The sequence below is a fragment of the Strix uralensis genome, chromosome 5, assembly GCF_047716275.1.
Source record: "Strix uralensis isolate ZFMK-TIS-50842 chromosome 5, bStrUra1, whole genome shotgun sequence".
In the NCBI taxonomy this organism is placed as follows: Eukaryota; Metazoa; Chordata; class Aves; order Strigiformes; family Strigidae; genus Strix; species Strix uralensis.
The window spans coordinates 49769317-49784429 of NC_133976.1; the positions used below are offsets into that span (position 1 = coordinate 49769317).

At 37.4% G+C, this 15113-nt stretch overlaps 1 protein-coding gene across 8 annotated transcripts in view; it reads right to left on the reverse strand.

The window, feature by feature from the left end:
- Positions 1–835: 835 nt before the first annotated feature.
- The window catches only part of ATP2B1 (ATPase plasma membrane Ca2+ transporting 1), a 63643-nt gene continuing 49365 nt past the window's right edge, over positions 836–15113 (reverse strand). For 6 of the 8 annotated variants that reach the window (XM_074870720.1, XM_074870722.1, XM_074870725.1 and 3 more), the window contains exons 16-22: positions 13148–13339; positions 12732–12945; positions 12381–12592; positions 10388–10495; positions 8302–8484; positions 7917–8003; positions 836–3740 (exon numbers count right to left, since the gene is read on the reverse strand). In XM_074870720.1, coding sequence (XP_074726821.1) covers positions 3429–3740; positions 7917–8003; positions 8302–8484; positions 10388–10495; positions 12381–12592; positions 12732–12945; positions 13148–13339 — 1308 coding nt within the window. In that variant the 3' untranslated portion in view covers positions 836–3428. Of the gene's footprint in view, positions 3741–7851; positions 8004–8301; positions 8485–10387; positions 10496–12380; positions 12593–12731; positions 12946–13147; positions 13340–15113 lie in introns of all 8 variants that reach the window. The other 2 variants (XM_074870727.1, XM_074870726.1) reach the window with 2 other exon arrangements.

The window sequence follows — 15113 nt, forward strand, 5'->3', positions numbered from 1 at the left end:
ACAAAGTTAAGGTATTTCAGTGAGGACTTGAAATCTGTAAGATCAGAAGATATGCACTGCTTGGAGAGAAGATGGAGGTAGAAAAAAAGCAGGAGCTCTTTAGAACCAAGTATTTGCATCAGAAAAGCAGTACAGACATTAAGACATTCTAATTTATGCAAGGCTTAATATGATCTGAATTCTTCTAGGGCTCCACAGAGGCTGGCACTATCGGCAGTAGAAACTGAACTTACCAGGCCTTTGGAATAACTTCCCAATACAGTCAGTCATACACAAGTTATACTTCCATGAATGTTACATTTGCTTGCTTACTTTGTAACACATAGGAAAACTTCCTGTTATTCTAAGAAAGTCTCTGGGAGTGTTAGTTCATATATTTTGGCTGCTTACACTTGCTACAGACCCCTGCATTTACACATCAGTTTGGCATTAAGGCATCTGTTTCCATTATTCGCTGCAGACTACTCCATTGATGCAGCATTTTCCTCTTCCCGTTAAGATCACTACAGAAAAAGAATGAGTGCTCTTATATGACAATTTTCATTCCTCCCTCACAGCCAAGATTAGTTGTCCTAACATTTGTCTTATACACAAGTACAGTAGACATCCTACCCGGGATACTGAATTTTAAGCCACTTCAAACAGTAGTCAGTCTAGAACTGCATTTATGTTAAAGGTTACTATTGCTTGCTTGATCATACCACCATGTACACCATGGCCTCTTGAAAGGGAATAAGCTTAAAATTGTAGGAAGAGCGATTTTATAGAATTGGCATGCATTTCAGGTTTAAATCAGTACTGCACTAACATTCAAGAATTTCAGTCCTCATACAGACTGAGATGAACAGCACTTTTATTTATTTCGGTTACAAGACAGACAAGTAAACCTTACAACCAGAAAGGCAATGAAGGCCTCATGAGCTTAGTGATAACCATTTCATAATCTAGGCAACATGTTATGACTTCTTGAGATCACAAAGAAAGCATACCCCCTTCTTAAACAACTTTTGCTTATTTCTGTAAGGAAATTTCCTGTAAGAACAGCACATGGATGTTAACAGAATCAAGAGGGACCACCGATGTACAAAGCCTACATTCACCCTCCCACCCCCCTCAAAAGGCTTAAGTGTAGACTTTATTCCAAAAAAGGTAACACGCAATCATGATCACAGCTAGGAGAGAGGGAAAAAGTAAAGTCTGGTTTCAAATGAAGTCAAATTGTCATGCATTAATGAAATTAAATGAAGATACTTTCTCACATGGCCATGTACTTTATGGGTAAAAAAACTTCTCCTCATTTTAAGCCAATGCTTATCTGACTTTTGTAGTAGGGAGAAAAAAGCTTACATAAAAACTAATCCCTCTAGGTAAGAGCTATGAGGTAAGGGAAGTGCTAGAAACATGGGAGAAATTACTATACAAAGTGTCAAGTGCAAACCCCCCTTGCCTAGAATTCAGTGTATTTACTTAAGTACAATAGAAGAGACTGAATTCAGGAGTGGTTGACAGTGGGATACAGTGCTACAGATTGAACACTAGCCACTAAAGGACAAACCCAAGCGTGTATGTATCCCACCACACGGGAAAGATACGCTTGAGTTTCCAAACGGCTCATTTCTGCAGTTTGCTCTAGTATTATCTCCTCCCTCACTACTAACTTAACTCCTGCACTCCTTTGAAAGTACCCCTCTAAAAATCTCCAAAATTCTGGATTATTTGGCAAAAAAATTAACTTGCTATTTCAAAGAACACAGAGCTGGAAAAAGAAAGGAAAAAAAGGAGTTTACAACTCATCTCCTCAGTTGATTTTCTAAGCGTGAGGAAGTACAAGATCAAGTACTGTTCCATTGTCCTTCACTGTTTAAACAATACAGTTGAGGCAGACCATAACTTCTTCAGTCAATCGTTAGCAGGTCAGTTTTGATGCATAAGATGTTAATCAACTGAAAAATGTATTTTCACCCATGCTATATGTCAGTTCTCAGTTTCCCCTCACTTAAGTGGTCAGGGATACATTTATTATGCAGTACTCACAGTAAGTCTTGGAATTTCAGGCAGACCTGTTCATTCCCAAGAAGTATCCTTTTGGCTCAGGGAAGACTTTTGAGTACCTGAGCTTACATTCATTCTGGAGGCAGCCACCGTGATTCCATTTACCCAAAGTACTATTTTTAGTGGGGCTGTTACCATCTTGAAACTGTAGTTTAAAGTTAAGCAGTAATACAAAAGAGTACTTTTCAGTGTTTCCAGTGAAGGAGCTGAGAAAAAAAAAATCTGTAAGAAACCATTGCTGCAATTTTATTTTAACAAAAGGGCAGATTTATTCATGTTTACAAACAAGTTTCAAAAACAAAAAGGAGAACATGTATGCTACCCACTAACAACCTTTCAAAATGCCAACAGCCCTCATGCTGCATGAAGGATTCTATAGATTAGAAAAAAATCACAGTTCCACTCACAGTTCACCAAGACAGCACTAAACTAACATGTTTAGACAAAAACAAAGGACTAAGATTCTGATGTATTTTGATTTAATCCATTTTGCCCGAGATAACAGAAATATTTCAAGCAAGTTCCATCACATATTGATGTCCTGCATTAAACAATCCTACTAAGTTCTGAACAAAAGTTATTCAGTAAGTTTCTCAAAATTTTTAAAAATTAAACAGTTGTTTCAAAACCATTAAGTAGTAAATGTATTTAAGAAACTAATTAGGACAGAGGCCATAACTTCATTAGAACACCACTGCTCATGTTTTTACAAAGCATTAGTGTTATCTATTTGGCTATTAGTATTAGCAATTTATCTACAATATTTAACAAGGTAAATTGCAGGCAAAATTTAGTACAGTTTCAATAGAAACACCCTTTTCCTGAAAATACAGCAGTATTTGAAGGACTAGTTTTTTTGTTGTTTTTTTTTTTTTTTTCTTTGCATCATTTATAAGGAAGCTTCCCATCTATGAACAGGAACAAAAAAAGTATCTACAAACCTTGTAAACAGATCTGTATCATTTATAAACATAAATAATCCAAATTATTAACAGCCAACAGCAGAAATTAAAGTATCAATTCAATGATCCAGGGCTTCCTTGCCCTTCCCAGCCTTCCCCTCAGAAAAGGATCATGATAAACTAAAGCTCTGCTAACACACTGTTCAGGACCATTCTTAAGTACAACAGATGATCCACAGGTCACTTATGCTGAGTTACTGTTTATCTGTCAGAGTTCATTATTACTCCCACCCCCAGAAAAGCACCCTCCAGTCTGGCAGAAAGCTTTTTTTAAAAAAATAAATCTACATTCGTACAAGTGTGTCTTCTGTTGAAGTCCAAGACAAGAATATCATCTTGTCCATCATAATGCGTGAAGAGACCCAGTTTCAATTTCTTTACAATGCAGCTAGTGTGTTAACATTCAGCTTACAATCAGAGTGATGTTTCCAAACTATGTAGCGGGCTCCCTGGGGATGAAGAGGTAGCAGACTTGTTCATGTCTGTTGTAAGGTGAATTCCACTGTCAACCGCATTGTTATTTTTATTGGGAGAGGGTGGGGGAGTAGAGTTGCGTTTTGTTGGAGCATCATCTTCAGCATCAGTATCGTCAATAAGGGGAATATGAGGCTCGGAGTCTTCTATTCTAAACTCAGGATGCGTCATAAAATTGTGAATTGAACTTCGTGTCTCAGGTTTCTCTAGCCCCTCATACAAGGAGCTACGAAATGCATTCACCACTCGGATCTGTAAACAAAGAAAAAAAAATGTTGTTAAAATGCTGCGGATTTACTGATAATGGCATGGTTCTTATGAGTTTGAATCCACAAACAGCTAGACATGAGTGAATCGAATTTGTATGTGATGCAGTGGAACTTGCAATAAACTGTAAAAAATGAAGAGCATTTCAGTAGAGCACTGCCAGTCTACACAGTAAGGAATAAAAATTGTAAGAGTACTGCAAAAAGCTGAAGGGCCTAAAAAATTCAGATATGGCACTAGAATTGTTCAATTATTTGACATGGGCTAAGCATTTTTCAGAAGTGAGGCCAACAGTTATTTACTTGTTCACAAATTAAATAAATCTCAATGAGGGTTTTATTGAATACGGGGCGGGGGGGGTGGCAGAGGGTGAAGGAGGGGAGAGGCTGAAAATAAGTTAGAGGATAAAAGGGTTACTAATTCTCATGCTAGGAATTAGGATGTCAACTGACTATGAGAAAGCCAAGCAAGTGTAAGCCAATGTCACAATGACCGGACATTTACAAAGAGTCATGCAAAAAAGGATACCACTGTAACAGCTGTAAATATTCGAGTATATACCCATTTACCAGACTAGAGAAAGTTCCTTACTGAATAGTGCTTTGAAAACTTAAGATCAGAACTAGAAAGTTCAATACTGTATTGTACAACTAAGTAGCCACAACAGGTTGTAACTTTGAAGAGACTATTCAAGTAGCACAAAGTATGAGAAAAGCAGGTGATCAGCCTTTGCTTGAGTCTTCAATTTACATTGAATTCATGGACAAAATTCCCAGGATGAGTAATATTTCATTGTTTAACTAACATTTTTCAAATCAGAAAGCTAAGTTTACACAATTAATAAACAAACATTTCAGAGTGAAACTAGACAGAATAAAGTACAGCTTCTTTTTGCAAATTGTGCATGTCTAGGTTGACTTGAATTCAAGCTTTCCAAACTGTAATTTGAATGATCAAATCACCTGTGCGCACCCCCTTTCTCCTCCCACACCCACATTTTCCTGACCAACTACAAGAATTCAGGATTTGTTCTCGAACTGATAAAACAAATAAGGTTAGGCAGAAGTCAGTGATGCCTTCGTCCAACACTTTCGTCAAGATGCAGCTTCCCCTTTCTGTTAGCTTCCTATTCAATTCTCAACATCTCTACTCTAGGTCTCCAGCAAAGCGCAGCTTCAGTCCCAAAGCTCCTCTGTTGTACAGTAAGCAGCAGAGCAACTCTATAGTAAGCAAGAACCTACTGTTACAGATAGCAAGTCCAATTTAAAGATATTTATTTAGCACATCCAAGATTACTTGTTTCAAGCTGAGAAATACATCACGACTATAGTGCTTCCATAGAGTTCCTTGATAGTAAAAATGAAGTGACGTTCAGGTGAAGGAACGAAGCTGGAAGGTCAAGCAGATCAAGAGCACAGACTTCAAAACAGCTAAAATACACCAAACCACCTCACTGTAAAGACAGAGAAGGGCTCCCCAAAAGCAATGCATTATGAAATTTGTTACCACAGAATCAATGCAAATGATAAAGTCTTACGTCCTGACTGTTCTTTGACCTCTAGAAACAGCACTGTTCTCCCACCCCTACCCCCTCAAAGCGCTTGCACAAATAATTTTACTCAAAAGCTATCATGTCCCTATTTTTATCCTTACAGGTACCTGGCTGAGCCCCATTAACCATGGCGGGGGGCACACACACAAGAGGGAGGACATAACTACCAATAAAGGGAGGACAGGGAACAGCATAAATGTACTTGAGAAGTAAAAGATTACAACAGCAACTAGAACTTTACTGTTCATCACATGATAAAAAATGAGCATGCTGTTAGGGAGCTGGCATGTTGCATGAGCTTTAAACAAGTCCAGCAATCTGCATAAACTGTCTCGGCACTTATCAAGAAAATCAGCAGTGACAATGCCAAGCTAAAAGTTTGCTATGCCTTTATCTGGCATGTTGCATCCCACAGTGCCACTGATATACGTGGTAAAATTAAATATGACTGCCTCATGGGACTGGTTTTCCATTGCTTACAGATAGTAAGTTTGAACAAGAAGTAATGGAAAACAACTTTTGACTTAACAGGACAGCTGTAATTATCATAGGAATATAAGCATACCCACAATAAAGGCTTGATTCCCATGCAGAATGCATACTAAACAAGTGGTGTAGACACTCCTATGAACCCAGGACACTTAGAGTCCTGGCAGAAAACAGACTACCAGCATTTTAAGTTATACTTAAAAAGGGAAAATCTAGTGTTTTGAAGGCTTATTTTCAACTACTCAAGATAATTAGATGAGAAGTAACTAAATAAAATGCATAATTGAAGAGCAAAGACTATTTGTGTAATTTATACTGTCATCATATTAGTACCAGAATAACAATGAATGGAGTAAGCCCTCCAAATCCTCCTAGCCAGATGGCTGCTTAAGAGTTGCAAACTCACTTCATAGGAACAGCTGAACTATTTTCCAAACAGCTCCAAAAGAGAGACAGTGAAATAACACATCTGCTTGCCATTAAATCATATTAGTTATCAAAAGTTGTTCTCCTGAAGGGTGTAGAAGAAGACTGTACTACTTAGGGAGGATCAAAAACTAGTTCTCTGCTACTGTAGCTCTGTATCTGCATTGGTCATTTGATGCAATGAGATGCTGTAATGCCCATTAGATTCTGCTCAAATGGCAGCATGGCATGAAGTTGCTCTCTAGAGAATTCTGAATGTCTAATTAATACTCTTGAGTGTAGTTAGGGATACAGGTTACCAATTAGCATTTTAACTAGGAGATGCAATCCTGTGTATCGTTACTGTTAAGTCTACTTTTCATTTCATGTTCTTGAGGCATGCGAATTTGTGAGCTGAGCTGCTCAATACTACTGCAAGGTAGGGAAATATCTGTCTCACCAATGGAGAACAAGTACAGAGGTAAATACTTGTGCAAGCTCACATAGGAATTCTGCCCAAGCCAAAAAAAAAAAAAAATATCAGAAGAGAACATTTCATTTAAGACAGCTCCTGAAATTAAGGGTCTTCATCCATCTGGTAATCTGAAAGTTTAAAAAGCAAGGGGGAAAAAGAAGCCCTCTCAGAGTTATTAAAAAAAAAACCCAATTATTTAACCAGGCTCTAGGAAGTTAGAGAAGTTAAACATATATTATATAATTAAGATGGAAAACTCTTTCAACAATAGGTATTGGCTATCAGTATTCAAGTACAACTGTTATGCATCTTCAGGCTCCAGAGTTTAAGCCTACATACACGAGCAATTAAATCTCTAGCCTCTACAGAGAGGAAGGCTGAAACTGAAATGCCACTTAGAGCACAATATAGAGGGCAGAATTAAGGTGAGACAAACTTTACTTTCACTGATGGCTTATGAACTGCTGCCAGAAGAACCTAGAGAGGAAAAAAACCCCTTCAGTTTTGAATGAGTTTCACCATTCAATGCTTAAACCTTCTTTTCCTTTTTATGTTAGCTAATTAAAAGTTTCTTCTGACTTGTACACATTTAGAAGCCTTGTTTCACCACCTGAATCCTGATGTTGAGAAAGTTGTGTTATTCAGTAAAAATGGTCCAACAAAAGCAGAGATTCAGAAGTTCTTTACAGGCTACAAAGAAAATGCATTTAGTGCTTCATGTTCTAACTACATTGATATTTTTAACACACCATTTGCTTTCCCATCAGCTTGTTTACCTTCAGTATCATTTGGGCTGCAGTGCAAGGCATCTATTTTTGTTGACCTGGGTCCATGATTATACAGTTAATTCACTTATTCAAGGTAAGTCACCCTAAGAGGCATATACTCGAAAATTTACAACAGTTTTCCCGTTTTATCTTAAACATCCCTCTGTACACAAATGGATGAAGGCACAGGATGTGCAGGCTCACAGCTTTCACATTAAAGTCTTTTGTTGAAACTGTTCCACCTGTTCTCAGCCCTCTAAGAAAAAAAAGTCTTGAGGACTCCACTTTGTGGAAGAGCTCTATAAAAGCCTGAACGATGATTTTAAGTACTAAGGAGAAAATGAGAAACGTTAGGTACGTGAATTAGGAAATGTTAATTTCATGCACTTTAGGAACACACACTCACACCCCACAGTAGTAGAAGCAGTAGTAGAGGAAAACACTACATGTGTAGGGGTAGAAATATTTGTTACATCATGGTGCTGGCTGGCGATGGAGGGTTGCCGCCTTAGAGCCCCCTGAATGGTACTTCCACTCTGGAAAGCATTCACTACATCCATCTGCAAGGAATCAGAGATTGTGACAGCTTGCTCAGCAAGAGAGAGAGAGAACAAGAGAAAGGACCATCCCATCTATAACACACAAAAAGTAAAGAAAAAAGGCACTTTTTTTAATAGAGTAGATACACAGGCAAGAGTTGTATTGAAGAAAATGGAGGACCCTGAGGGATTACACATCCATCCATACCCCCTTTTGACAGTCTCAGTCACACCAGTTAGAACTGCCACCTTAAAGGACTGGAGATGGAGAGATTTCCCTCATAACACCCACTGCATCCTACCTTTTTCAAGACCATACCTGAGTTTGTATCCTGTTTAGGCCCCTAAACCACAAGATCTGACCACGACGTAATTCTCTCTCAGCGTGATCGATCTCCTCTACATCTTCTGCTAGTTCTTCTTCAGGAATCTCTTCCTTTTGTGTTCCATGACCAGCTTCTTTAAGGAATTTCAGACGGCTGGTTGGAATTGTTGAAATCAACTAACAGTGAATGAAAAATATGAAATCAGTATTACTCTTTTTAAAAAAAAAAAAATAAATGCAATACCAGACTTCAGGCTTAACATAATATCCTGCATACAACTAGCAAAGTTGAAAAAACAAATTATGTAAATGGGATAAGTGCATCAATGTAGAGTGATCACTCCAGCTGAATAGCTGCAAAGCTGTGAATATCCTTATCACCTCAACTGAGGTGTGAAATTAAACTTAGACTACAAACCTAGAAAACAAGACATCCTTGCTAGGGACAAACAATTCCACTTTAACATTACTTGACTATGCCAGGAACGAGCAGTGCTGCAGCTACAAGAGCCATTAATTCTGTAGATTGTGCTTGTATCTAGAGCTTTCAGCCCTCCACCAGTTTGATGAGTGTAATGTGTTACCTCAAGTGAGAACTACATCATTTAAAGTAGCCATAGCTAATTCAGAAATACAGAATAGACATGCATTTTTTTGTGACCTGGAAGGTATCAATCCATTTGCAAGGTGAGTGTTATTTCCAAAACCCTTAATCCCAAACTGTTATTTTGCTACTTGGTATACACTAGTTCACCTAACAAACTAAACAAAAGAGCTACACATGGCTGTTGCAGCTTTCCTTTTCATCTCCACCTTCAGGGCTACTCTGGTGAACTATGTAGTTAAGGGGAGTCATCTTTTGGTATGTCCCACCTAGCAGATCCAGAGCAGTTCCAAGACTGCTTTCCTTGCTCATGACAAACCTAGAAGGCCATTTCAGCAGCTGCAGAGGAAAAAGACTGCTCCAAAAGCAAGATAAACAACCTTCATGCTGAAATTGCTACTGTGAATGCTCCCAGATCACACTTCAATTTCTACTATTCTCAGTAAGTCAAAACCTCTTTGACTTTAATGAGATGCTAGAGCAGCATGAACTGCAGCAGGGAAGGTTTGCCCTTGCAAGACACTTTGGGTCAAAGGTATTTCAAGCCATCTCAATTCTCTTCTAGGCTACTTTTAAACCTCAGAGTGTCTCTATTTGATTTTCTTAAATAATTAATTTTGAGAAGCTTATTAAAAAGCTTACAGTCACTTTTAGAATATGCGTTTATGTATGTCTTTACAACTAAAATTCACCCTACCAATTTTATACTGAAACCTGAAGTGTCCTTTACAAAATGAAAGGAAAGAAACTGTAATGGAAAACTCTTCATGTGGTATGAAAAGTTTAGACAACTATGTCATTAAATAATGGAAAACTCCATAGGCTCTAAAGTTTCATGTAAATAAGCTTGCTGCTTACAAGCACTGTTGTGCATGCAATAATAATGAAACCTAAGGGGGGGCGGGGGGGTAAAAATCAAAATGCAATAGCTTAGTAGGTAGGAGAACTTTCCAATTATTTCATAATTATGCAAATAACTATTAAAGAGAAAGCTGTTTTGAGTTTTGCTGCATTTCTTGCTACACCAGGAAGCTTTTAAACCAAGAAAATACTAGCAAGTTTAACAATTCTGATTTTTCAAGGAAACTGTTCAACACTAAGTTCAGTATCTTTCAACATTAACATGTTAATTGCATCTGTATTCTCACAGAACTTCTAGTACTTACCTGGCTAAAGATATGATTTCATATTTACAAGGTAACTACAGCTGCTTCTAGTTAAAAGTTACTAAACATAAAATAGCCATAGTATCTAGTTATGAAATGTAACTAATTGACCAAGTCAGAGTAAGGAATATCCAACTAAGGACTTCCTAGCTATTGAACTAGTCAATTTTAATCAGTATTTACTGTTAATATCCATATATTCATATAGTCCACTTGAAAGATCTGAATGCTAAAGATAGCGTATTTCTATCTTCCATGTAAAGTATTCTAATGAAAGTAGATATTTGGCATTTTGAAAAAGCTAGTTTACCTGGCCCCAGAGTAGTGTTCCCATGCCCAGGAAAATGGACCACAGCCACTGTTCAATTGAGAGTTCTGAGCAACTGAAAGGCTTCCCACCAAACTGCACAATAATTATCTGTGAAGAGCAACATCATTAAACAACATGTATCAGTGGCCTGTTACTAGAAAATTCCCTAAAGCTTCAAGATCACTACAGACAACTCTGTATTGGAACATAGGATTTCCTGTCTTAGTAAACATACACTTCCACTGTCTCAGCAGTTTGAGCAAGTTTCCAAAGCTAAGCCATCTTCTTACACTTGTTAATATTTCAAGAACTACCCATTTATTCTTTAAACGTCACACTCACAAAAACCTGTTGACGACATTTTGCTTGCAGTTCTTCCCCTTCATTTCATAATTGCAACATGTATGCAATGCTATAACTTTAGTGATTATTCATCATATGAACATCCATCTCAGAACCAAGTTGATTGATAACCTTCTATTAATACAAGCTGTAGATCCACAATACATGAAACCTTTCAGAAATAGTTCAACAGAATATTACTATGTATCCCATCAGTGTTAAATGTCAGACTTCAAATCATCACAGTGTGATATCTATGTGGTATGTCTTAGGGGGAGGGTGCAGAGCTCAAAAGCTAAATTAAATGAGCTCCTACTGACTTACCTATTACAATAAGCTGTACAGGCCCTAATGAGCAAGGTATCCCTCTGCATAGGAATTATATGCATGAAAGTCTGCCCTGGAGAATCAACAATTCAAGTAGCAGGGCAGGTGTGAAAAGGAGACAGTATTGACCATTAAGTAGGACACCTGACAGCTGAAAACCCTAAGAGTATCTTCTTTTATCAACACAGAATAAAACACTGAGACGACAACTCAGGAGTTACTTATCTGGGAAAACATTCAGTCTGCCAAGTTTATAAAGGGAACACAGTTGCAGTCAGGAGTAATTTCTACATATTTGTCTTTGTTGCACAACAGTCAGCCTGCTGCATATGCAACCCAGAAAAATTAAGAGTAGCTTCTGAAGAAGTGTCATCTAAAAAAACCTAAACCTGGGAAAATAAGTGAACTAACTTTATGTGAAGCAGAGGTGCATACATTTGCATTGCCTGAACCGCTATGAATTTGGTTGACTTCAATGGAATCCCAAGTCTAAGGAGAAGCCTAAGGCACAGGTTATATCTTAAGTCTGAAATAAGTCAAAATGAGAAAGACTTCTGAGAAAAAGTAGTATACTGATTTATTGGATATTTCTTCTGATGAATTAAAAGGCCATTTAGAAGGTGAAACTATTTCTTATAAACTATTTGCTTTAGATTCAATTTTGACTTGGTGTTTCTCAACACCAGTGTGTAACCTAATCAGTTTCAGATAATTTCATTTCATTTGTTAGGAAATACTGAGTTAACTAATTAGCTTTTACAGATCTGCCTCCATGCACCAACAGAACGTCCCTAGACATCAATGTTCTTCACATAAAACAGCAGCATCTATATACAGATAACAGATTTCTGCATCAGGAAGATAAAAACTTATACTTAAGTTTCTAAAGCTTGTTCATGTCCTAATCTCATTAAGAAGATATCAGAAGTTTTAACTTTATTGTTTAAGTAGGTTCTTGTTCAGATGCACAGGCAGATACTAAGAGGAAGAGTTCTAATGGGGGGGGGGGGGGCGGGCAGAGAAACATACAACTTCATATTTTGTCAAGAGACTAGAACACTAAGATCAAATTGAAGAACTACAAAATTCGAAAGGTAAATACAAGTACTTCTATATTCCAATTTTACCAATTTCAAAGAGGTCTTACCTGAAAACCCTGTCAAGCAGAGCTTCCAAGTGATTTATAGCGTGTTTGATACTGAAGGTTTTTCACATTCCAGAAGTGAAATGCCTGGCACTAGTTGATTGGTATTTCCAATGTAAGCAAGTACATCAGTGTATTAAGTGCATTTTCCCCTCACCCTCCAAGAATTTATTTACTTACCTGCACAACAAATGTCCCCAGAACAATAGAACAGAAGATAGCGTTGTTAAAGATTCCTTCAAAAACATTTCTTTCACCATGAATTTTTCGGGCATTAATTTCATTAAAAAGCTGCATCATCACAAACGTATTAAATACAATAGTATAATGCTCTGAGGGAGGAGCATGAAGAGGTGCATTTCTTCCACTATCGATATCAAAAATTCTCTCACCTGTGTACAAAAGGCATTTATCAGCAGCTTAATTGGCATCTTTACACACACACACACACTAAAGAACCACCCCACTAATTTTAAGATCACATCTCTGTACAACTTCTAGAATAACTCTGTAAAGCCTAAGTATTCTTACCAGCAAAGAGGAGTGTGAAGACCACTACAAGTTGGTAGAATGCATGACCCAAAATGTTCTTCATCATTGTACGAGAAATCAAAGGTTTGTTTCTACCATAAGGCTTTCGCAACAGAAGAGCTTCAGTGGGTGGTTCTGTTGCCAGGGCAAGAGAAGCTAATGTGTCCATTATGAGATTTACCCACAGCATCTGCACAGCTTTAAGCGGAGAATCCTATAAAGATAGATATATAAACCCTCCAATATAAGTGAACAAATTGTGGCTATTAAAGGCATATATTATACAACATGGGCATGTTCTGAAGAGCATTATGTTCTTTGGACTAGTATTTAACTGGAAGTTTGAACTGAAGAGTTAATCACTCATGACATTTTTCAACCTTTATTAGCTGAAACAATCCACCACCAGTACGTACTTGTGTTATGCATGCTCCTGTAAAAGCAACAATTACTGCTACTACATTGACAGTAAGCTGGAACTGAAGAAATTTGGAGATGCTGTCATACACGTTTCGTCCCCACATAACTGCTTTAACAATACTTGTGAAGTTGTCATCTGTAAGGATAATATCAGAAGCTTCTTTAGCTACATCTGTTCCAGCAATACCCTGGAAGAAAAGAAAAACACTATAACAAGATGCAGTGTCTTATGTAATTAAAGCTATTATTATATCCTTGGTGCATTCACTTTGATGCACCATGTCTGAAGGACTATTTTATTGTAAGCACCTAACGTTCTTCTGAATCAAGTTCTGCTTGCAAGTTCTACTCAAGCATGGGGAAAAGTAAACAAACAAACAAGGTAATGGTGCCTTTATTTTAAAGACCTTAATAAAAATCCTCAAGTTGATGATAAAGACACTGTAAGTTCTCCCAAAGAAATGTTACTGAACCCTGTACAAGTTAAAGGCCACCAGATGGTGCAGTACTACAGTTTAGACTATGTCCTAATGAGTTTGCTATATTGATTCCAGCAGTAGGGCAATGCATGCCTTCATAACACATTAGAATAATACACATTACCAAAACCCTTTTGCAGAAGAGCACTGGCATTAAACAGTAGAATATGCAGTGTCATTGTATATAAATAACATTCTTAAGTGTTAAACACCTGTAGTCTCCTACAGTATCCAAACAGTTAAGCTGAGTTCTATGTTAACACCTGCTTCAAGGATATTTATTTTCCTTTTGGCATTTCAAAAACACTAACTCAACAGCAAATTTAATGATCCTTATTCTCCATACCTTATTTTGTCAAGGAACTGAGTCACCTGCACAGCTATGTGTACACCTTATATAGTAGATGGTATATTTTAAGTGCTATTTAGATCAGCAGTTACAGAAATTCGTTTCTTGCACAGATGAACATAGAGAGCAACTGCAGGAAACATTTAAGTTCTGGAAGATGAAAATAAATCTGCCCCTGACAGTGCCAACTACAGCAGCTATACAACAATAGCAGAAAACAGATACTCGTTAAAATCAGACTGTTACAGTCTGGATAACATTCCATGTGTAGCTGTCAAATTTCTAAGTTATGCTTTTGAAAAATGTTCCTTAAGAATGACACGAAAGCTCTCCCTCTTCCCATTTTTTCCTTCAAGATTAGCATCTGAGTCAATGCATCTGCATGTAGTGTAGGAGTGTGGTCCTTTTTTTTTTTTCTTCAAATGCTTCATAATGAGTTTTTAAAGACTAAAGTGACCTACTAGCACCAAACTGTACCTTTTCAACTTAAGACCAAGGAGGAATCTTGAGGCAAGAGGAAGCTTGAGGAATCTAGCTTACAGTGTTTCAAAAGAGACAGAAGAAAGCCGAAGCCTACATACTTAAGGCACGAGCGTTTCTAGTATTAGCACGTAACACCAAGACTTGGTTTGGCTACCATTTGAAAGGGTAGTTGAGAATGTAAATTGAAAAAGCCAAGTAATCTAAGGAACCATCTAGACAAATGCAGATCCTAGATTGTCATAAAACACTGTTACTTCAGTTGTACTAGAGAGGTCTCTTAGTATAGCCTCCAAAGCCATTTTAAACATCAACTGGCAGTCTCTCTCATTATAGTCTCCCTGTTCCTATGCATCATTTCATGGAAAACAGATTCCATGTCATGTATAAACTTTACGCAGTCAACATAGTTTGCTATTTATCACCTAAAGTCATTTTGCCTTATGTTGAAGAGATCTCACTTCAGAGCTCTTCAGTATCAGTAATTCTGTTCCTACATTTTGCAACAAGCCTTTGTGTAAAAAGGTTTTGATTTGCAAGTGACTAGGGACCTGCATTTAAATTTTATTCAATAGCAAATGCCACAAGGACATTTTCCATCAAATAAAAGCATGGTTAAGTTGGAAGACTGAGGAAGGAGGAAAAAGTAATTGG